This window comes from Plasmodium yoelii (genome assembly GCF_900002385.2).
Source record: "Plasmodium yoelii strain 17X genome assembly, chromosome: 12".
In the NCBI taxonomy this organism is placed as follows: domain Eukaryota; phylum Apicomplexa; class Aconoidasida; order Haemosporida; family Plasmodiidae; genus Plasmodium; species Plasmodium yoelii.
The window spans coordinates 692,566-718,366 of NC_036184.2; the positions used below are offsets into that span (position 1 = coordinate 692,566).

At 21.4% G+C, this 25,801-nt stretch overlaps 6 protein-coding genes across 6 annotated transcripts; 2 read left to right on the top strand and 4 right to left on the bottom strand.

Annotated features, from left to right (window-relative positions):
* Nucleotides 1–3,289: 3,289 nt before the first annotated feature.
* On the top strand, nucleotides 3,290–4,141 carry PY17X_1216300 (uncharacterized protein; the record flags this gene model as incomplete). Its single annotated transcript, XM_723235.1, has 1 exon — nucleotides 3,290–4,141. The coding sequence occupies one exon, from the start codon at nucleotides 3,290–3,292 to the stop codon at nucleotides 4,139–4,141; it is 852 nt and encodes a 283-aa protein (XP_728328.1).
* Nucleotides 4,142–4,479: 338 nt separating this feature from the next.
* On the bottom strand, nucleotides 4,480–8,777 carry PY17X_1216400 (conserved Plasmodium protein, unknown function; the record flags this gene model as incomplete). Its single annotated transcript, XM_022956753.1, has 11 exons — nucleotides 4,480–4,533; nucleotides 4,825–4,882; nucleotides 5,001–5,259; nucleotides 5,467–5,542; nucleotides 5,798–6,191; nucleotides 6,393–7,245; nucleotides 7,380–7,720; nucleotides 7,879–7,929; nucleotides 8,062–8,280; nucleotides 8,516–8,569; nucleotides 8,725–8,777. The coding sequence occupies 11 exons, from the start codon at nucleotides 8,775–8,777 to the stop codon at nucleotides 4,480–4,482; spliced, it is 2,412 nt and encodes an 803-aa protein (XP_022812608.1).
* A 569-nt stretch (nucleotides 8,778–9,346) lies between these two features.
* Nucleotides 9,347–15,433, bottom strand: PY17X_1216500 (conserved Plasmodium protein, unknown function; the record flags this gene model as incomplete). The annotated part of the gene is made up of 1 exon (XM_725956.2): nucleotides 9,347–15,433. The coding sequence occupies one exon, from the start codon at nucleotides 15,431–15,433 to the stop codon at nucleotides 9,347–9,349; it is 6,087 nt and encodes a 2,028-aa protein (XP_731049.2).
* A 2,885-nt stretch (nucleotides 15,434–18,318) lies between these two features.
* On the top strand, nucleotides 18,319–19,320 carry PY17X_1216600 (FAD synthetase; the record flags this gene model as incomplete). The annotated part of the gene is made up of 1 exon (XM_723229.1): nucleotides 18,319–19,320. The coding sequence occupies one exon, from the start codon at nucleotides 18,319–18,321 to the stop codon at nucleotides 19,318–19,320; it is 1,002 nt and encodes a 333-aa protein (XP_728322.1).
* Nucleotides 19,321–20,307: 987 nt separating this feature from the next.
* PY17X_1216700 (CWC16 domain-containing protein, putative) lies at nucleotides 20,308–21,393 on the bottom strand (the record flags this gene model as incomplete). Its single annotated transcript, XM_723230.1, has 1 exon — nucleotides 20,308–21,393. The coding sequence occupies one exon, from the start codon at nucleotides 21,391–21,393 to the stop codon at nucleotides 20,308–20,310; it is 1,086 nt and encodes a 361-aa protein (XP_728323.1).
* Nucleotides 21,394–22,544: 1,151 nt separating this feature from the next.
* On the bottom strand, nucleotides 22,545–25,204 carry PY17X_1216800 (cysteine--tRNA ligase, putative; the record flags this gene model as incomplete). The annotated part of the gene is made up of 3 exons (XM_022956754.1): nucleotides 22,545–24,167; nucleotides 24,445–24,599; nucleotides 24,985–25,204. The coding sequence occupies 3 exons, from the start codon at nucleotides 25,202–25,204 to the stop codon at nucleotides 22,545–22,547; spliced, it is 1,998 nt and encodes a 665-aa protein (XP_022812609.1).
* Nucleotides 25,205–25,801: the final 597 nt, after the last annotated feature.

The following is a 25,801-nucleotide window of genomic DNA, read 5'->3' on the forward strand; positions in this document are numbered from 1 at the left end:
TTCATGGTTATCCAATTAATGATGAATGATGAATTATTAAAAAATAAAAATAGTATCGTATCATTTTGTTTAAATTGACTACTATAATAAACTGAAAAACAAATAGGAATATAATGTGTCTTATCATTTATTAATATTTTTGCAGATAAGACATCATAAATAATTATATACACCAAATGAATTATTATCATAAATATATATTGATAAAAAAGTATAACATTATAAATAATAATTTTTATTTAAACAAACTGTATAATGTCTATAAGAAATGATAATGTATATATGCACTGAAATATATAATCTATCATCATCTCATATATTTTTACACAATATATGTAATACATATTTACAAATTCAATAATATGATCAAAATATATGGATTCAATTTTCACATAGTAAATAATATCGTTCTTTTTATTTATATACAAACAAATTAACATACAATAAAAATATTTTGATTAATAATTTTGAGCCAATTATATTATCCCCATATATAGCATCACACAGCTATGCATAAATATACGCATGAAATATACGCATGAAATATACACATGAAATTATATATACTTATATAGAAATCTGCATATATATATACATACATATATACATACATGTATTCACACAATATATATTGTTAAGTATTCCATGAAATCACAAAATGGTACTAAAAAAATATGCATAAAAAGGGAGATGCAAATAACAATGAATGCTTTTTTATATATTCTCATAATATTAAAAAGGAGGAAAGAAAAAATAAATGAAATATGGGACAATAAAATGACAAAAGATGCATATATTATATTCACTAAATAGGATTATATAATTTAATAAGGTATTAAATTATGAATACTAATAATTTATGCGTTCTCAATTTCTTTCTATATATCTTTTACTTATAACAAGTAAAAATACGAACATAAATATTAAAATAGAAATATGGAGCAAACAAAAAAATAAAAATAATAAAATAAAGCAATGCGCTAAAAAATATATATGATGATACGTGAGGGCACTGCAATGATACACATCTATATTTCGTTATATGTTTGTTTTAAAATAAATATATAAAAATATTAATTTAATTATGGAAAAAAAAAATTAATATAAAATAAGACTATAAAAATTCTTAAGAATAAAATAATAATAATAAGTATTATATTATATAGAATAAGCCTTTTCCAAACAGTAGATGATATATATTACCATTTATACACATTAAAAAAAACACATATATATATATATATATACAATGCCCAAATTTTAATAAGCATATGAATTATACTCTTAAAAGGTGCTTAGATAATATTATATACTTTTCGTCTTTTTTTTGTAATTAAAAGAGTGCTATAAATATTGAAATCATTTTATTGCATCAAATATTATTTTTAAAAATCGAAAAATATTGCGCATAAAATATTGTCTATAAAATTATGAATATTTAATATTATAAATTATTTAATCCTTATCATATAATGGAATATTCATAAAATATTATGAAATATCACCCTAAAAATCAATAAAAATCACCCCCTTTGATATATTATTTTGTTTTCAAATTTGGGTCATTTTATAATATGGCGATATATTTTAATTATTAAAAAGTCAATGAATTTTATTTGTAATTATTTTCCTCTATTAAGACAAATATTAATAAAAAAAAAAATTATTTTCACATATACTATATGATTATAACATTTCAAAGAAGATGATAACATATGAAAATCGAAATTGCAAACTATATTTACCTCATCAAAATATATATTCCATCAAAATAAAAAAAAAAACATTACATAAAATTTAATGTATATTGTATTAATCACATTATATTGATGGCTGTCCCTTTAAATTTATGAACGTTCAGGCAAAAAGTTAAATTATAAAAAAAAATAAAAAATTATAAGTCAATATATTTATATTTAAATTTCGTAATATGTAATACTTACACCATTTTGATGTATAATATTTTATATCTTTTCATATATACACATTTATCAATGATTAATAAATATTATATATATACTTATTTATTACTTGATCATTTAATAAATGTAGACTTATTTAATATTACATATTTTTACTTTTTATATTTTTTGGAATATAAATTAAGAGATAAAAATAAAATAATTAATATTAAACCAATTCCCAAAACAACCAATTAGAACATTTATATGTTTTATAAATACAATAGATTTAACCATGTCATTTATCTTTCTTTTTATGTTCTCTTTTCTTTGAAACTATGTATTAAACATAATATCCACAATTTGTAACAAACATAGTTATATAGCCCAAATGGTGTGTATACGTATATACGCACACAAATTGATACACCTGATAATCGGGGGTACATAACGACATACACTATTTGGATAATAAAGCATTTTTAAACTTCATTTACCTAAATAACTCTGCATTATAATTTCCTAATTTTGCCATACTAAAAATATAATAGCAAAACATAATAGAAAAATATAATAGCAAAATAATACGCATTAAAATTATTTTTTTTTAATTTGAACATTTTCTATAGCTATATGATACCACATGATTAAATTATACACATAAAATACATAGATTGTAGAGAATAAAACAATCTTTCTATTTCGCTTAATTTTTAATTTTCTATACATACATTTTTTTAATGGCTTTTTACATATGAAATAAAACTTTTATTTTTTCATCCTTATAAATCTATATTTGTTGTGTATTTTATATTTTTTATAAAATATTCAAATTAAAGCTATTCATTCAAAATATTTTAATTTTTGACAAATAGAAATTACACAGTAAATTCCTATATTTTATATATGCGCTCCAAGATCATATTGCATTTATTTTTGTTATTTTTTTTTCAATAGATATCAGTGATATATTATTTATGATGAAATAAATTTTTATGAGACTTGCTAAAATTTTAAGAATGTTTTTTTTTCTTTTATATTTATTATTTATAATTTAATTAATTTTATACGTTATATACATTCTCCTCAACTAATAAAATGGAAATGTACTAAGAAAAAAATGTTAAAAATTATAAAATAATTACATGGTGAGAAATATAAATTAATGTATATAAATACATAAATTTGTTAAATGTACAAGGTGTTAAATATATATGCAAATTAATCAGCTTATTTATGCATATATAATTTTTTTTTTTTTTTTTTTGGAAAATTATTTTAAGATAAGAATAAGTACTCACATTAAGCATAATTTTTTATAGAGTCATATATGTATAGATTCGAAACTGGTTAGATTGTGGTATATAAAAAAAAAAAAAAAAAAAAAAATGAATAACTCTCAAAACTTTGACATACATAACTTGAGAAAAATAGGGAAACTTGGAGTAACTGTAGGGACAATACTTGGTTTAACATCATTTGGTAGTTGGTTACTTAACAACAGTTTATATAATGTAGAAGCAGGAAAAAGAGCAATAAAATATAATAGACTATTTGGTCTATCAAATAAAATATATGGTGAAGGAACCCATTTTTTAATACCATATTTTGAAAGATCTATTATTTATGATGTTAGAACAAAACCAAGAGTATTAATGTCATTAACTGGTTCAAGAGATTTACAAATGGTTAATATAACATGTCGTGTATTATCTCGACCTAATGAATATAAATTAGTTGAAATTTATCGAACTTTAGGTAAAGAATATGATGAAAAAGTATTACCTTCTATTATTAATGAAGTATTAAAAAGTGTAGTAGCACAATATAATGCTTCTCAATTAATTACACAAAGAGAAGTTGTAAGCAAATCAGTCAGAGATCAATTAGTTCGACGAGCAAAAGATTTTAATATTTTACTTGATGATGCATCAATTACTCACTTAAGTTTTAGTGCCGAATATGAAAAAGCTGTTGAAGCTAAACAGGTAGCACAACAAGAAGCAGAAAGAAGTAAATATATTGTTTTAAAAGCAGAACAAGAAAAAAAATCTACTATTATTAAAGCTCAAGGAGAAGCTGAAGTTGCCAAATTAATTGGGCTAGCTGTTAAAGATAATCCCGCTTTTATGGAATTAAAAAAAATAGAATTATCCAAAGAAGTTTCAAATATAATTTCAAAATGTCAAAATAAAGTTATGTTACCTGCTGATTCATTACTCATTAATTTTTCTAAATAAAATTAAAAAATGAACAATACGATAAATGAACAAAAATATTATTATTACATTTGTTAAAATATTTATTTGGTCATATATATCTTAATCCATGTACACATATTGTGCATTTATTAATGCATATATTCTTATTTGCAAAAGTAACGAAAATAAATCTTTGCTTTGTATAGCAAACTTTCTGTTAAGTTTTCTTCCCATAACTATGCTTTTTTTTTCAATTTTTAATTTATTCTATATTCTTATATGTCTTATGAAATTCGCTTTCATTTTATACACACATTAAAATGCTTATTTTTTATTTTACACCACTTTTTTGTTTTTTCCTGTGCATTTCCTTTTTTTTAAAATAACTCTTTTTCTTCCTCACAAAACAGTAATCTTTTATTAATATCTTCCTGTTAATTGTGTATAGGAATGTATACATACATATATATATAGCATGCTTTAATTTGCTATTTTTTGGGGGGCATGTTTCATTATGCATTTACAAACACACACACACATGAAAAATTAGAACAGCTTTGTTCTACATTTGATAATGAACAATCATAATGGTGCGCCATTTTTCGGCTTTTTAAAACACAAAACGTAATAGAATAAGTCTGAATCGACATGTCTCGTACATATCTATATATGTAATATATTCATTATGTCATTTTTAATGAGGATTTGGTATTTTTTCTTACATTCAATTCAACAAGGTTGTGAGGATGATTGAAAAAATGGCTATAGTATTCACACGATCTGAACAGGAAAAATGACCATTTAAAATTAGCACTTAAAATTAGCACTTAAATTAGCACTTAAAATGAGTAATAATTTTATTTTTTTTTCAATTTATTTATGTTATATATATTTATACCTTATTTGATATGTTTTTGAACACCATTTATGTATATGAGAAGCATAATGAATTTTTCTATTTTTATAAATTTCAAAACTTCTGTTGCTTTTATTCTGTTCATTTATAAAGCTTTTTTTTTTGGGTTCTGTATCGATTTCTGCTACGAAACCTTGTAACTCTTTTTTGCTTAACTTACATATTTCTTTTATGTCTATAATTTTTTTTTTTTTATTTGATTCCAATAATGTTTCAATAAAGTCAATTATTTTTAAATTATCTGAGTATAATGAATATAAATATATAGAACTATTTATACATGTTAATATATATGAATAAAAAAAAATTTTAGTAAAGAATCTATTTAGTTCGTATCAATTCTATATCTGACAAATTTGCTTTACGATTTTGACAAATTTGCTTTACGATTTTGACAAATTTGCTTTACGATTTTGACAAATTTGCTTTACGATTTTGACAAATTTACCTTCATTTTTTTCATCTAATACTTTGAACAATTTTGTTAAGGTAATTTCTACTAATTCTTGTGCTGGTATATTTGCCTATCAAAATGAAAATAAAAATGAAAATGAAAATAAAAATGAAAATACATATCCAGGAAATAATTTGATAGGAACTAATTTGATAGGAACCAATTTGATAGGAACCAATTTGATAGGAACCAATTTGATAGGAACCAATTTGATAGGAACCAATTTGATGGTTTAACATTTTATAACATCGTAGTTTATTGAATAAGCACATAAATATATACGTATAAGTTTTATTCATTTATTTATTTTATTTTTTTTTGGTACCTTTTCTGCAATTCGTATTGTCTTTTTTTTTGAGAATGCCCCATTTGCTCCATCAGTTTGACCGTCTTCTTTTTTTTGTTTATCATCCGTGATAATATTATATATCATTTGCATATTTTCTAATTTTATCATATTAATAATAATAGTAATTGCTACTTTTAAAAACAAATTTACATCTAATTCTAAATTTTTATCAAAATCTAATGAACATAATATTGTATGAATCGTATTTTTATTTAAATATAATTTATCACAATTATCTAAAACATATTTACAATCAAATATATGAATTTTTTTTTTATTTTTTAAATTATGTTTTACTAATTGTTCACATAAATATTTTTGTAACAAATCTGCATTCCTTTCAAAAATACTATTTCTAATTCCCTCGAACCTACAAAAATAAATAAAATATAAATTATAATCACATATTAGTGCATCTATGTATACATGGTGTTCTAAAATTTTACACGATTAAGTCATGTAATATATAATCATAATTGTTTTATATAAAAAAATAAGACATGAAATATCAATACATTCCAATGTTCTCAAAAAATTACAATAAGACAAATATGAAAATAAAAATATTTACCTAAGTTTTAAAATAACTTCTTTGATATTTTTATAATAGACATAATTATCATCATTATAATGAAAAATACGAATCAATAATTTATATTCTTGTTTTGATATAATATGATTATTTTCTTCTAGAATTTTTTTAAATTTAATATGATAGATGTATCCACTATCACATAAATCATATTTTTTAAATTGAAATAAAAGAGTATCATATAAAAAATTCAATTCATTTTCATAACATGCATATATTAATTGTTTATATAAAATTAAATTGTCAAAACTCATATCTATAAATAATTCTCTATTCTTTTTTAATTCATATAAATATTTTGGTAAGATATTTACATAATTGTTATAATATATAAACCCGTTATCTTCTTCATCAGCATATGAAATATATAACAAAAAATCGTAATAGTTGTTTGTAAAAATATAATTATAATACGATTCCATATTATTGTCAAAAATAAATATATTAGAATTTTGAGGTATCTCTTCAGGGTTGTCAAAAAATATATTAAACCCATTAAACATATTATTTATATATATATCACAATTTTTAATTAAATTTATTTCTTTATTATTACTATTAAATAAATTAGATAAATATTTTCTATCTTCTTTTTCTACATTTTTATTTTTATCGTTTCCTTCTGTTTCAGAATTATCATTTATACTTAAACATTCATCCGTATCACAAAAAAAATATTTGTCCGATTCATTTGTAGCCTCATTTAATTCGTGCTCCAATTTTTTTTCTTTATTTTCTTGATTTTCTTTATTTTTAAAATATAAATAGCTAATACACAATTTGTAGTTTATCATTTTTAATATCTCAACATAATTGTTATGTTTAACTTTTCCTATAAAACAAAAATATATAACCAAATTGTATAACTCATTATATTTCTGTCTTATTTTTGCGAACACTATATATGAGACCACATAAATCGTAAAAATAGTTACAGTTGCATTATTAGTAGTGCTATTTTTATACCCCTCTTTTTAATGTCTGCGTTGGAAAAGTAAAGACATAAATTTGATTTAAGAAAAGATAAAGCTTCATTTAATTTATCATTTTGATAGTTTTCTTTTTTATTTCGATCTAATTCATTTTTATCTATATTATTTAAATATGATTGAGAATTAATCTTTTCTAACTCATAAGTTTGATCATAAAAACAATTTTTATTCAATATATTTTCATTTATCGATTCGTCAGATTTTTCCTTTTCTTGATTATTTTTTCTTAATAATTCTCTTTCTTCTTTTATTTTTTGGAGTATTAATGAGACCTCTGTTTTTGGAACTGCTTTTGCAAATCTGGATTTCATAAATCTATAAATGTTATAGAAAAATTATGTAACCAAACTGTGTAAAAAATATAATTTTCCATTTTTTTCCATTTTTTTTCATATTTATCATTAAATAAATAGAGATAAAATATACAATTAAATAAATTTTTATATCGTAAAATATTTTTATCTCATTTTAACTTGGATGACAAATTTATGTTTCCTCTCAATTTTTCTTTGTCTTTTATTAATCTATGATTTTTGAAAAAAAAAAAAAAAAAAAAAAAAAAGTATATTTTATTAACAACACGAATATAATTTGGACAAATTTCATATTATTATGACCACTCAATTATTTTATTGAACATTTTCACATTTCGCTACTTATCAATCCATGCTTCACAGTTCAAGTTCATATCTAAAGTTCGTGTTAGAGTTTCGTTTTCAAATTTAAATGTTACAAAATATTTATCATTATTATTTGTATAGATACTAAAAGGATCTAAATTAGATGTGCTTAATTCGGTTACTATAAAATATGCATCTATTTTATATTTGGGGATAGGCTCGTTTTGGCTTTGGTGAAAAAAAATTACTTTATAACTGTTTATTATTTCGTGAGATCGATTAAAAAAGGTGGAAATTAAATAGGGTATAAATTAAATAGGGTACAAATTAAATAGGGTACAAATTAAATAGGGTACAAATTAAATAGGGTACAAATTAAATAGGGTACAAATTAAATAGGGTACAAATTAAATAGGGTACAAATTAAATAGGGTACAAATTTACATGTACATGTGTATTATGTCTAAAATGGTTATATTTTTATACATACTAATGCTCCCTTTTTTCTTCATCCCGGCCCGTGACATATATTTTATGGGCGTATCTGAATCAGTTTGTTACGAAAAAAATATACATCCACACATATATATATATCACATTTTAGAACGTGGAAAATGTTTATTTAGCATATACATACACATATATGTATAGATAGAGACAGTATTGTAGACATTTTCAATTTTTATAAATTTGGATTACTTGTTTGTCCATTTGTTTATTATACTGATTAATAATTCTATTTTTTCATCCATTTTAAATATTGTTATTATTACTAATAAATTATGCAAGAATAATTTTTTTTTTTTTTTTTTTTTTTTTTTTTTTTTCTTATATGACTATAGATCACAAACCTTTATATTATTATCATTACATTATTTTTAATAACATTTTTTTCGTTAAAAATGAAGATATAATATATATATTTTTTCAATATTTATGATAATTAAAATTATAGATTTAATTTTTTTTTTTATATATTGTACTTTTTTTCCAATTATATTGCGTCTCTCACTTTTAGCTATTTTTTATGCACAGAAAAAATTGTCTGAAATTTTTTCTCTTTGATATTATTAAGTATAAAAATATTTTTTCGTTCAAAAGTTAAATAAAAATTTATATTTAAAACAAAAGGGAGAACAATAAAATAAACCAATTAAATAATAACGTTATAAACAAATAATAAATTGATCTAACTGTATGATAAAAAAATAGATGTAGGAAATGTTTTATATTCTATAATGTAAATACAAAATGAATATATAAGATAAAATTTATAGATTTTTATTTTTTAAAATATTAGTAAAAAAAATACAAAGATATATTATTTTTCAGTTGAAAAAAATGTATTAGTAAATTGTGTATAATCCATAAAATTATTGTAATTATTATTTTCAAAACTGTTTTGTATAGATTGCTTAATTACATTTTGATCATAATCATTAAATTTAGACCAATCTGAACATACGTTTATATCTTGTATATAATTTTTTCCTAATTTAACCCCAGGTATGTTCATAATTTGTTCGAGGGTTAAATTATTTTCATCAAACGTTTCTATATATTTTTTATTATCTGAAATATTTGTTTGAAATTCTTTTAAAAATGTTGTTGGCATATTATATTTTGTATCATCTTTATAAATAAATTTGGTTTCTTTTGTGTTATTATTTGAATTGGTTTTTACATTTTGCCCATAACCTTGCCCATAATTTTGTCCATAATTTTGTCCATAATTTTGTTCACAGTTTTGCCCACAGTTTTGCCCACAATTTTGCCCACAGTTTTGCCCACAATTTTGCCCACAGTTTTGCCCACAGTTTTGCCCACAATTTTGCCCACAATTTTGTGTCTTTAAAACACAATTTCTGTTTCCATTTTCTTGATTATTATTTATTTTAAGTGTATTATTTGTCTGTTCTTCTAAAATATTTTTTTCCAAATTTGTCTTAGAAGAAACTTCACATTTAACTGTTTTTCCAATTATGTTTCCAACAATTTTATTCACTCCACTATTATTAATATCATAATTTATTTGGTTTCCTTTTGTCATTAAATTATCATTTTTTACTTGCATAAACAAATTAGTTTCACTCTTTACCTTTTCAAAATTTCTAATTGGTTTTAAAAATAAATTATTTTTGTCATATATATATTTTTCTATATCTTCATTTATATTATTATTCATATTTATTATTCTACTGTTACTCATTATATCTAATTTACTTTCTCTTTTTAAGAATGATTTATTAAATCCATTTGGTAATTCGATTTTGTTTTTTTTTATTATCTCATTAATAATTTTATTATTTTCGTTAGAATATACTTTTGTATTTATATTGTTTATTATATTTTTATTATGATCATGAAAATTTGCAAAAGGTGTTGTACCATTTAATGTGCTATTTCTTTTATGGAAATGAATAAAACGATCAACCCCAGATTCTGATCTAATTCCTGAGTTAGTTGCGGATTCATATCTAGATGTAGTTATTCTATTATTATTATTATTATTAACATAATTAGAACACGTTTTTTTTATATTTAATAATCCTTGGTTTCCTCTATTAAATACATTTGAATGATATCCTTTTTTATATTTCATATCAGAATTATCTACATGCATTTTATATGTATGTAATGTATTATTATTATTGTTTATTATATTATTATTATTATTAGACAAATTTTTATAATACATATTTGAGCCTTTTAAATTATCATATATTCCATTTGTGCCAACTTGATCATTATTTAATTTGCTTACATTTTTAATATTGAGTAAATGAGTGTTCATAGGATACATATTACTATTTCTGTAATTAGTTATATTATTTGTTTCTTTTTTTATATTATTATTATTTAAACTATGTTCTTTGAGATTACAAGATGTATTACTAATTTTGTTATTTTCATTTTTTGACTTATTAATACATTGTGATTCTTCTATTTTATTATTTTCGGCTTTATCTATTTCTTTTTTATCATTTTTTTCAGACTTTTCTATCACCAAATTTGTACTATTTTTGTCTTTTTCTGCATTTGTTCCACATCCTTTGTTACCACCATTATTTGCATCATTATTTGCATCATTATTACCACCATTATTTGCATCATTATTTGCATCATTATTACCACCATTATTTGCATCTACGTTTTTAGAATCCTTGTTTTCCTTTTCATCGTGCATATTCAAATTGATCGATTTGGTAGATCCTAATGTAAATCGTTTTATTCCGTTTGTCAATATTTCTGTAAATCGATGATATACATTCTTAGATTCCTTTTCATTTTTTTCACAATTTTCTTGAGATTTATTAGTTTCTTTTAAAATGTTTGCAAAATTTTTTAGCTTGAATAATCCACTTTCAAAATTTGATAAATTTTTTTTAGTCAAATCATTATCTCTCTTTTCGCTAGTTAGATTAGTGGGTGAATTAATAGTAGCATGAACATCACTTTTTGAACTTAAATATCTTTTTTGTGATTTATTTCTTCTTGCATTCATATTTGAATTATTTTTACCAGAGAAATTATTTATATTTCTTCGGAACCCTATATATATATTATTACTATTGTTATTTGGTATTTTACTATAGCTGATACTATAACGTTTGTTTTTTTCATCAATCATTTTATTCTTAAATTGATTTAAATTTGATATACTTTTAATTTTATATTGTTCATTATTTATGTCAATATTATTATTTTCGCATTTATTTCCAATAATATTTTTGTTTACATCTGATTTAGATGTACTAGCTACAGAACCATCTTTTTTTTGTGTCATTTTGTTTGTTTCATATATACGATCATTATCTACATTTATTCCATTAATGGCATTATTTATACTGATAGTACTTCTAACTTTATTGAAAGAGTTGATATTCATATGTGGTTCTTTTCCAAGAATTGGATTTTTATATGGATCTAAATTAGATGCAAACATATAGTCCTCATTTAATTTACTAATATATGAATTGTCTGTTGTAGAATTGAAATGTAAAGGAAAATGTAAACATGGATTTTCTTTATAATGAGCTGTATTATTATTAATACAATTTTTAGCTTGTATTATGTAGTTATTTGTATTATATTTTATGTTAGAATGGGGTTTCAATTTTTCGTTCCATAGATATTGATTAGAATTGATTCTATTATCAGTATTTTCATTAATTGAATTTTTTTTTATGAAATTATTTTGACACTTGTCCTTAAAAATATGAGGATTAAATAATTCAGGTTTTTCCAAAGTTTTATTTTCATTAATATATCCAGAATTTGTTAGTTTTAAAGTTTGTGTATTATAGTCATTTATATTACAAACAGCTGGAAATAAAAAATTACCTTTTTTATATAATGCATTATTAGAATTAATATATCTATTGTTTTTATTTATAATCATATAGGAAGGTATATTATTAGTATTGTTCATAGAACTAAATCTTTTCATATAATTTTGAACATTTTTCATATTGATATCATTTGTATAATTTCTCATATAATTATTTTTTTCATCATTTATTTTACCATTTACACAATTTGTAACTTCTTTTATTTTTTTATGAATTTCTTTTCCATTTTTACCTTGTTCATCATTTCTGACTTGGTCTATTTTTGCTTCGCCATTTCCAACTTGGTCTATTTTTGCTTCGCTATTTTCAATTTTGTCTTTTTTTGCTTCGCCATTTCCAACTTGGTCTATTTTTGCTTCGCCATTTCCAACTTTGACTATTTTTGCTTCGCTGTTTTCAACTTTGCTTTTTTTTTCCAACTTTATTTTTTTTTTTTTATTTCCATTTGTACTATTAGAGTTAATCTCATCAATTTTGCTATTACTATTCTTTACCACATTTTTACATTTTATATTTTTTTTAGAATTCTTTTTTATTTTTTTGTTTTTATCGCCTGAATTTTCACTATAATTTGTCATTTTTATATCATTTTTAATTTGTTCGATATCAATTATATTTCTTTCTTTTTTCATTTCTTCTGTACTCTCATTTATACTATTGTCAAGTTCAAATAACACATCACTATGTTCGTTAATTTCGCTACTTTCGTTAAGTTCGCTACTTTCGTTATGCTCGCTACTTTCGTTGCTTTCGCTACATTCGCTACCTTGGCTACTTTCGTTATTTTTTTTGTAATTTCCCAAAGACTTATTGGTGTTATTTATTTCGCTTATTATAATATCTTTTGTTAAATTTCTAGTATTATTTTCTGTATCATTTAATGATGTCTTTAAACTTGTTGTTATTTGTTTTTCCATTTTTATTGAAGAATCTTCATTAATGGCTTTATTTTGATCATCCTCTTCTTTTATAATTTCAGAATTGCCATTACCACTGTTCAACAAGGTTGTTCTACTCTTTTCCAAGTTTGCTCTATTATTTTCCAAGCCTGTTTTTGTTTTTTCGGGTTCGGGTTCTATATGATCACAAGAATGATTCTGCTCAGATTTTTCTAAAATCATTTTTGATGATTTATTAAGTTGTGATAATATTTCATTATTTTTTAGAGAAATCTTATTCATTTTTAAATAATCTAATATAATATTTTTTAAATTTTTATTTTGTGAATCATCTAATAATATAAGCTTAATTATTTCATTTAAGTGTTTAATTAAATTATCTACATCATTTGGTGTTTCTATAATTTGATTAAAACTTGATGAGAATTTGAAAACTAATAATTCAAATAATATTTTATCTTCTTTTTTAGTAGAACTACTATTTAGCATTAATAACAATATGTTATTAAAATGAATAATCATTTTTATAATTTCGTTAAAATAATTATTATTTTTATAATTTCTTTCAATAATATAATATTTTAAGTTATCTATATTTATATATATTTCTTCTTCATTTATTATATTATTTTTTATTTTTTTGTCTATTTTATTTTCCTTTTCTTCATCATTTTTTATATTACATTTTTTATGTTCTACTATTGAATTAAATAATAATCTTAAATTTTCTACATTTATTTCATAATTCAAACTTATAAAATAATTTCTAAATTTTTCGAATGTTATTTTTTCATCTTTAATATTTAATATATCATTTAAAATATCATTAGTAATATAATTTGTTTCCAAATTTAGAGATTCATCTTCAGTCAACATACTATTTGATCTTTTTTCTTTTAACGTAACATCATTTTTATTTTTTTTTTCTAAATTATTAAATGTTAATATGTTATCTATATCTATTTCTCCCTTTTCAGTATCTACTTTTTTTTCAATATCTTCTCCCTTTTCAGTATTTCCTCCCTTTTCAATATCTACTTTTTTTTCGTCAAAGCTTGTAGTTGAAATATTTGAAGAGTCAGATCCGTATTCATATATTTCATCATTATCTAAATTAGTATATAAATCATTGCAAGTATTATTTTGAAAATGTTCATCAGTTTTTAGTGTGTCTATACTTGTTTTTATTTCATTTTTATGAAAATCAAAATATTTTGATAAATTAGAAACGTCAATTTTATGTCGATTAAAAAGTTTATCTATTCCATCTGATTCATTTTCACTACTATTACTTGAATCAGAACATTCATTTTTTTTTTGAATACTATAATTATCTAATATTTGTTCATTACTTATTTTTCTTTCTTCATTTAATAATTCATTATCAGTTTCTTTTTTATCATATATATTATTATATTCTATCTTTTTATTCTTATCGTTTTCCATTTCATTTATTACAATCTTATCCAATACTAGATTTGTCATACTGCTAAAATCGTAATCTAATTTTGAATATACACTTTGTTTTGTTTCTTCAGATATAGAAGATATATCTATCAAATTAAATGCTTCACTAAAAATTGGGGTGTGACTTTTTTTATTATTGTAATTTAGGTCTTCCAAAAATTTTGAAACTAACTTTGGTTTTTCCACATTTTCTGATTTTTCCGCTTTTTCCGATTTTTCCACCTTTTCCGCTGTTTCATTTGCACCGTCTAACCTACTTGTGGAGTCAGATTTTTTTTTTTTTTCAGAACTAGCTAAAATGTTCATGTTTATACCTGAACATGTCATATTATCAGCTATATTTAATAATAATGTTTCTTCTTTTTCCTCATCATTATCATTTAGTTTTTCTTGGGTATTATCATCAAAATGTTTATTTTCATGAAACATTTTTTTTTCAACTTGAATTGATTTGCTAAAATTATTGTTAGAGCTATTTAAATTTAATTCGTTAAAAAAATTGTCAATGTTACAATTATTTCTGTCTTGTTCATAAATATTTATTTCCTTTGCATTATCATTTAATACACCTTTCATATCTCTGTTTAAAATATCAGAAAATAAATTTATCTCATTAGTAGGTTTATTATTTGATGCGTCATTTTCCTTATCTGCATTTATTACGAAATCTGTGCTACTACTCAAATTCATTCTTTCCTTTTTATTTTATGCAAATTAATTTTTTTAGTGAGCTATTTTTTAGAAAAATGGCATAAACAGTTGGATAAGTATATCAAAAATGGTCGTGAAAAATGAACAAAATTGAATAGAACAAACAAAATTGGATAGAACAAACAAAACTGGATAGAACAAACAAAATTGGATAGAACAAACAAAAATGGGTTAAGAAGCTGCAAAATATGTGGCGTTTAGCACAATTTGGATAGTTGCATTAAATATACACGTGTCTATTCGTATATACATATATACATATTACAATTTTTAGAATGTTACACTATTAATTATTTTATCGTAATTGTTATAAAATAAAAAAATAGTATAGATATGAAAAATTAATGATACAGTCCTGACATATAATACGATCCAAATTATCACAAAAGTAAAAAACAAAAAATTCAAAATTACAAAACTATGAATTTTCTAAATTTTAAATATCACATTGAATGTTTTTGTAAAACAAAAAATATATAACGAAAAAATAAACATACAAAAATGTGCATGACCAAAAAATAATGAATATATAATATATATACTATATTTATATATATATAACAAAAAATGTCTTGACAAAAAAGAAATAATCTAATAATGTATTATTTTGAGAAATATATAGAGAATAAAAATAAAAAACCTACAATCAAAACAATTTAACTTTTACTTTTTAATTTATTTATTATTTTTAATTTAATTTGGTTTTATTTAATAATTTAAAATAACTAAATATAAAAAAATAAAAAATAAAAAAAAAAACATTTATTTATACAATTCAAATATCATAAAAGAATGATACTTAAAAGACAGAAAAAAATATATTGGTACAAATATATAAAATAATAAAAATGCACAACAGTGCAAAGAGTATAATATAAATTAAGATATTATATTGAAAAGTGTGTAAACAATATTTCATATTAATTTAGTGAATTATCTGTTTTTAATTCTTTGTATCTTATAAGCATACATATTATTCTATTTTTATAAATAACAAATATATATGAAAAAATATATTAAAAATATATATCAAAAATATATTTTAAATAAAAAAAAAAAGGAATAGAAAGAAATACATTCCAAATAGTATAATTGGAACCTTAAAAAAAAAAATTAAAAAAATATGAATGTAAGAAATTATTATGTTCATAATATAAAAAGACCATGTCGTAATCAGAAAAATTCTATTTTTTTTTTTTTTTTTTGTTCAGTAGTAATTATTGAAAATGAAAACCGGAATAGATATTTCATGAAAAATAAAAGATATATAAATAAATACATTTACACATATAGATATGTGCATGTATATTCTTGTCAACTTTTTTAAGAACAAAAAATTCTACTTGTAAATCTTTTAACTGAGCATAGCTTTATAAGCTTGCCACAATGTATATATATATATATATATATGCATACTTGCATGTAGTCTATACATGTATTATTCTAGTTATAAAATTTGAATTGTAACAAAATATTTATGCTTCTACAATTAATGCAATCGATTTATAATTCAGTATATCTCTCAATGAATAAAATTTAACGTGTAGACAATGTCTTAAATAATATATTATGTTCATAATTTAGTGAAGATTTTTATTATAATTTATTTTTTTTATTTATTATATACTATTTAAAAATAGCAAAAGTTATAGACCATATATTTTTTGGTAGAATATTAATTTGAGTTTTATTAAAATAAAAATATAGACATATAGTTACATTATTCTAGAGTATTTTTTTTATGATCAATATAAAATGAAGTTATAAAATATAAACATTTTTTCATATGTCTAGCACATATATATATATTTCGTAATTCCTATATTCATTATATATAGACTAATTTATTTCCATAATTCTGAATGTATTAATAATATACACGTCAGCTATTTTGAAATAGTATATTCTTATACATACAATCATATAACTATTTTGAGGATCTTATATTTAATGTTAGAGCTTTATGAAAATATCTATATACTTTTGCACACAATATGTTTCAAAAAATTCATTTTAATTTCATTTTTTATAACACATTTGAGTAATACATGAAAATAATATTTCAAATTAATATATAATTTTTTTTATTTTTATAATAACTTAAACGAATTTTAAGTTTAGTGGATAGGAAGCGTTGTCATTGTCATTGTCATTGTCATTGTCATTGTCATTGTCATTCTTATTGTCACTGTCAATTGTAAAAAAATGGATAAATAATACCAAAAAATATTAACATAAAATATTGTGAGGTATATTTCTTTACTTTTTATGTTAATATATGCCATAATTATTAGTGTGGTTATTGAAAACAACATTATATAATATTCTCCAAAAAAAAAAAAAAAAAAAATATTAAAAAAAAAAATATTAAAAAAAAAAATATATTAAAAAAAAAATATATTAAAAAAATATTAAAAATTTACTGTTATTTATTATGTCCACTCATTATATGTGCAAATATTTTCCCCATAATTTTTCTTAACTTTTTATTATGCTTATATTATAAAATTAATGATAATAAATATAAAATGAAAAAATGTATTGATATAGCTTATTATTTTTATTTTTTTTTAATTTTTTATCTTATTTTTTGCTGTCAATTTTAAGTTAATACTTTGATAAGGGCTTTATATAATATTATGGAAATCTTTAAGAACTATAATAAATGATATTATTTTTATTCATTTTTTATAATATACATTGTGTTCATTTTTTTTCAAAAATAATTCCTATTTTTATTATATTGACCGTTTCTACATTTTTATAACTGAAATTTTAAAAACACGATAAAGAAATAATTTAATTATTAAAAAAAGAAAAAAAAAAAAAAAAAAAAAAATACAATGAGTTAGCATATTTAAGATATGGAAGAATGGAAAGACTATTCAAAATCATTGGAGTTGTATGAGAAAATTGAAAAGATACATAAAGAATATATAAATGAAATCAAACATTGTCAGACACGCACAAATTGTGAAAAAACAGAAAATTGTGAAAATTGTGAAAGTTGTGAAAATGCTGAAAAGGCTGAAAATTGTGAAAGCCGATCAAGTTATGGAAAAAATCGGGATATTATAAAACCAAGTATGTATAACTATGATGTAGTGAATTATTATAAAGATGAATTAATTTTAAAAAAAAAAATTTTAGAATTATCAGAAGATATACTTACAGCAATAAATAATATTTATGATATGTTTCGGCTTTGTAAAGAAAATGTGTTTTTATCATTTAATGGAGGAAAAGACGCTGTTGTCATTTTACATTTATTTAGATGTGCATATGCAAAATATTTATATGATGTAAAGAGTAAAATAATAAAACCAAAATTAATTTATTTTAAAGATGATACTAACGAATTTCCTGAAATTCATCAATTTGTAAATGAATGTGTATATATATATGATTTCGATATAAATATTATTAATGGTAAATGGGAAACTAGTATAACAGATTTCATAGAATATATCCAAAAAAAATATAGAGATATTTGTATAAATAAATTAAATATAACTCAAACAAATTCATCTTTATTATCTACTTCTATAGCATTTATTAATGGAACTAGATATAATGATACATATAGCGAAAAATTGCATATTTTAAATGTTAGTTCAAAAGGTCTTCCACCTTATTTATATTTAAACCCTATTTTTTATTGGACATATGGAGCTGTCTGGACTTTTATTTTATATTTTAAATTAGATTATTGTATTTTATATGATCATGGTTATTCTTCTATAGGCTCTATGGATGATACTATTAAAAACGAATTTTTAAAATGTAATAATTGTTATTTACCTGCTTACTTTTTGAAAAATTGGGAATACGAAAGATATAATAGGTTACTTCATAAGAAAAAATAAATATAACAAATTATTTCATAAAAAAAAAAAAAAAAAAAAAAAAAAATATAAAAAATTATATACTAACCCATGCAATTTTTTTTTTTTTTTTTTTTTTTTTTTTTCTTTTTTTTTCAATAAAATATTATACACATTTGATAAATATATTTCTTTTTTATTGTATTTTTCTAAATACCAGACGAAATAATATATTTTATCCCTCCCCCAAAAAATAAATATAGCTATTTTTTAGTCCCATTATTTTTATTGTTTTATAAATTCAAAATATCAAGAATCGTGATCGAGGCCGTATAGACAATACGCTTTTACAATTTCAACAGACTCTTTTAATAACCTGAAAAATGTGAGCAGTTAATAATATTTCTATTTTTTCAATTTACCACTTCATTATTACTTCATTTTATACACCTTTTTTAAGTAAAACATTTTCGTTTACAATTATTTTTCGCATTTTATTCGTCTATACGTGCCTCTCCTTTTGCTTTAATTTTTACATTTCATTGTTTAATTTTTTTTCAATTTTAAATAAAGGACGGTGTGCGGGTGTTATGCCCTTTGCACAGTCCAACTTGAAAAGCGAATAAACAAATAAGACGTTTTCAAATTTGTACTTAAAAAATTAATACCATTTAAGACAATAATGCATATGCATATATGTATATGTATATGGCTAGATAGACAGATGTAGGGTCTGTTTTATGTAACACACTAATCAGATGTTTAAAATTATAAATGGTGATAATAATATGTATGCAAAATAAAGGATTACATATAAATATGTAATAAAATTCACAAAAAAAAGGATACATATACACAAAAAAAATAGCGTAGTGTGGTATACTCGTTCAGAATAACAGAATCTGTTACATAAAAATATATTACAAAAACATCGTAAATTTAATTAATTTTTTTAGAAAAAAATATTTTCCCTTATTTTTTCATTTTTTCATTTTTCCCTTATTTTTTCATTTTTTCATTTTTCCCTCATTATTTTCCATCTCGACCACTGTCAGAACTATCGGAATTATACTCATTCAAAATTGCGGAAATATTTTCTTTTTTTTTAATAACAAACTTGTAATGTGTTTCCAAAGGTTTTTTCGAAAAAAATGATTTATTGTTCATATTTATTTCTGTCTTATTATTTGTTATGTTGTTACGCTTGAAAACAGTTTTATCTTTTTCTGTATTATTATCGTTTATTTCATTTTCTTCCTTTTTATTTATCGAATTATATTTGTCTAAAAAATTTGTAGATTTATCCTCTATTTCATTGGTATCGCTAATTTCATCAGTATCAACCACATCCTCTTCAAAATCATCCTCTTTTACAATAACATGAGCATTAGTTGATTTTATGTTCATTATATTTTGGCTTATATTTTGATTTTTCCTATTTTTGTTAAGAAGATCAAAGAGTTTTTTTTCATCTTCTGAATCGAGGTTATTCATAAATATATTATTTTTATTATTTTCCATTTCATTTTTTTCATATAATTTATTTAATGCTTTATTTATACTACTAAATTTGTCAATATGTCTTTTATTCATATTTTGTAATTCTTCTAATTGTTCATTAGTTTTTAATTCTTGTAAAGCATTATATGATTGTTTTTCAATATTTTTTATTTTATCTTTTTGATCATCATCATTTAATTTATAATATTCATCTGCAACTTCTTGTTCTTTATGAGCATCATATGTTCTTATACCTCCTTCTATTAATACATAATCACCATTTTTTGGATCTGTTTTAAAAATTAATTCATTTCTACATTCTGAACATTTTCCATAAAATTTCCAAATTGGAATATTTAAATATGTTTCATCTTTTAATTTTTCAACTCTTGAATTAAATTTCGTACCCACATAAGTAAAAGCTTTACATTTGCTACATTTTAATGTAAATGGATACATCATTCTTATATTTAAAAATTTCTTTTTCTTTTTATTATATTTATTATTTTTATTATTTTTCTTTTCTATTTTTTTCATTTCCTTCTTTTTTTCCATTAATTTATCCGGATCAAAATCCGGTGGAATATATTTGTTCAAAACTTTTCTTTCTGCCATTTTTTTTTAAATATTTCTAATAACTTAATAAAAAACATATCAATTAAATTATATAATCCCAAACTTTATATTTTCAATATATATCTTTTTGAAATTGTTTTTTTTATTTCATGGATATTTTATATAAAGATTATTATACATATGCTTGAGGCGTATGTGAAATATTTTGGAAAAGCCCAAAACAATTATCAAGGTTTTGAAAAAAAAAAAAAAAAAAAAAAAAAAAAAAAAAAAAAAAATATATATATATATATATATATATATACAATTAAATATTATCATTTTCATCCTAATTCAGCTATCTTTTTCTTTCTTCCATATTATTTTTTTCAATGATAAAAAAAAAAACTTGCATATGCTAATTGCAAAAAAAATTGTATGAGATTTATGAAATCATTTTTTTACTAGCACAGACGGACAGAAAAAGGGGGGGGTAGTGTCCTCATTATTTCATTAAACTGTGAGTATTATTTCGTTTATTTCTTTGCCTTTTCTTTCTTTTTTTCATGATACTTAGGCAATAACATGTAGAACAGTTTCGTATATCACAATTTCGTATATCACAATTTATTTTTATAACTTTTACAGCTTTTAACTCAGATAAACGATGAAAAGTCTGAGAATAATGAATAAATATTGTACATGTATTTATATGTGCAAATATTATAGATCAATTGTGTATGTTATACATAAAAAAAGTTATATAACTCGAAGCTTATATTAGCTTCCCCATTCAATATACATATCAAGTTTTTTTTTTAAAATGAAAAAAATTCAAACATGAATTTATCATTTTTTTCATGAAAATTGTTGCTTTTGTGCATATACACCGCTTTATGAAAAAATAGAAAAAATAGGCACATATATTGTTCAAATAAAAATGATATAAAATTTATGTTATATACTTTTTTACATAATTAAGGAAAACAAATAGAATCGATTAATAAGTGTATATATACAAACACTTGGATGTTAAGAAAAAAAAAAAAAAAAATCAGAAATAGTTTAACTTAAATTTTATAGAAAAAAAAAAAATCGACTATCCATTTGAGTTCCTATTATAGTTGCAAAATATTTTATTCACCATCTTGCTAACTTATTATGTAACATTCATACTTATATTACAATTTTAAATTATTAATTTTTTTTTTTTAATCTGAATCTTTTTTCTTGTTTAAATCACATTCTCTCTTTTCCTTCTCTTGTTGTAATTGATTTGCATCTAACACTTTAACAACAAATTCGTTATTTGGACGATCATCAATTAATATGCCCATATTGAGAAGGTGTTGATCCCTCAATATATCACATTCTTTTAATAATTCTTCATTATTTGTTTTAATTCCTTTTATAAATTCGTTATATTTGTTATTATTGTCAAGGGTAGCTGTATCTGATGTATCAGTTTTAATATCTTTAGATATCTTCCTAATTAATTTTGCATTTTTCTGTAAAATTGCTCTTATATTACTTCTATATGAACCAAGAACATGTAAAAGATTATCGAAATTATTTGATTTAGTTTTTTGTGCTTCATCATAAAATAAACCCAATGTTGTCATAATAAAATTTATATATTGTTTCAACTCTAATAATAATCCTATTTGTATTTTTCCATTTTGTAAATAAATATTGATCTCAGTAATTAATTTTTGAATAGCTACTAAAGCTTCTGGGGTATTAAAATTATCAAGAAAAAAATTATGAATATTAGTTTTAGTTTGTCTAAATATGTTATTTAATTTATTATCTGTATCATTCCAATAAAGATCACAATTATTTAGATCAAAATTTTTTATTTTCATATTAATTAATGCAAAAAAATTTGTAAAAAATTTATCAATTTCTATACATTGTGTCATTCCTTCTCCATTTGGACTATAATTCATAAAACTATCCCATTTATTAAGAAGAAATAATATACGTATCTGATTAGCTGTATATTTTTTTAACATACTTTTTATTGTTATAAAATTTTTCAAAGATTTGGACATTTTCAATCCTTCAATATGCAAATGACCAGAATGTAAAAAATAATTTACCCATTGACTATGATCAAAGAAAGCTTCACTTTGTGCTAATTCATTATCATGATGTGGAAATCTTAAATCTATACCCCCACTATGAATATCTAATACATTTCCTAATATATTACTAGCCATAGTTGAACATTCAATATGCCAACCTGGTCTACCTTTACCCCATGGTGAGTCCCAAGATGGCTCGTTAGGTTTTGATGATTTCCATAAAGCAAAATCATAAGAATTTTTTTTATTTTTTGATATAACACCCAAATCTCCTTCTCCTTCTAATATTTTTGTTTCGTCTTTAACAGACATTGGTTCCATACGTGCATAAAAATGATTAGGATTTTTTTTAAATGCATCTATATCAAAATATACACTACCTTCACTACTTACATATGCATATTTATTTTCAATTATTTTTTCTATAAATTTTATTATTTCATTTACATATTCGCTAACTCTAGTTATTGATGATGGTAATAGAACATTCAAACTTTTCATATCTTCCCAAAATTCATATTCCCATTTTCTAGCTAATTCAGTAAAATTTACTTTTTCTTCTTCACTCCTTTTTATTATCTTATCATCAATATCTGTTATATTTATCACCATAAATACATCATACTTAAAATAGTTTGTCAGTATTCTTCTAATTATATCAAAACTCACATATGTCCTTGCATGCCCAAGATGAGCTGCATCATAAACGGTTGGTCCACATGCATACCATTTTATGGTGTTCCCTTCCTAAAGTGGAGAAATGAAGAAAATCAAATAAACAAAATCAAATAAACAAAATGGAGTAAACAAAATGGAGTAAACAAAGTGGAATAAACAAAGTGGAATAAACAAAGTGGAATAAACAATGTGGAATAAACAAAGTGGAATAAACAAAGTGGAATAAAACTAAGACATTATTAGGTTGATTAGAGACAGTTCAATGAAATAATACTCCTATGTTGGTTTACTTCGAATTTATAATTTTGAAACTGTTTATTTAGCTGCAAAGCATGTATAGACTTACTTGTGGAACAAATTCGACTTTGCTATGAGTCAATGAATTATTCACCATCAAATTGGTAATTGTTTTATTTTCCTTGGATGGCATAGTCCATTTTGGTAAATTGCTGTTTGCCTCCATATTTGAATGAAATGCCTTTTTAATTATTATATATTTGTCTGATTAAAAATGTTGTAAAAAGGGATAAAAGTAATTAATTCACGGATTTCAATTATTTGCTATATATATTTTTTACTACTTTAAAGCGTCTACACACAATGCAATTAACAAAATATATTATATATATATATATATATATATCATATTTACTAAATTTAGAGCTGCACACAGTTTTGCATATAAAATTTGCGGGGAAAATATTTAATTTTTTAAACGAAAAAAATAATGCATCATGTATTTACGAAGATAACATTTCGTAAAAATCAATATAATGACATACACACACTTATATGTAATATGCTATAATATTTACAACATACACATGTTTTTTATTTGCATATATAATTTATGAACTGTTCATAATTTTTAGTATTTTTTTTTTACTTTTAATAAAATTATTCTTGCAATGCAGGTATTTTGGAATAAATAACATTCCCTTTTTTGAAAATTTCCCTTTTTTATTAAACTTATTTTTAAGGGATATATTTTTTGTTGTTTTATTTTTCCTATTATAGTAACTATTAATATTTATGGAAGAACAAAATAACGTTTTTCTATATATGATCGAAAAAAGTGTTAAACATAAAAATTTAAACAATTTCATTTAAATCAATAGTACATACATATAATATATTGTAAATATGTATTATAATATTCTGATAATTATCAAATACATAAATATAAAAAAAAATGCTTATATAAATCCATCAATGTTGCATTATCATTACTACTATATTTTATTATTCATTTATTTTTCGTTTTTTTTTTTGTGGTTATTATTATAATATACATATTTTATCAAAATTTTTACTAAGTGTACATTTTTTTGTATTTTCTATAAATGACAAAAAAAAAAAAAAAACGAAAAATATATGAATAATAAAATATAGATCAAGTTTATATGCAATACATATTTTTAAGGGCAGTAAAAATATTGCTATTAAATTTTGACTCCGTTATTAATACATATCATATTTTATTAAACCGTTTTATGTTTTTAATCTAAAGAATTAATTATATGCCACATGTAATGTAGAAAATTTATAACGTTATATTTTTCCATTATTATTTCTTTAATTTTTTTTATAATTTATTTAATTTTTTATTATGTTCTATATAATTCTGCAATATGCCGATTTTTTGCAAAAGGGCCATTTTCACCAATAATATATAAAAATGCATATGTATAAAAAAAAACGTA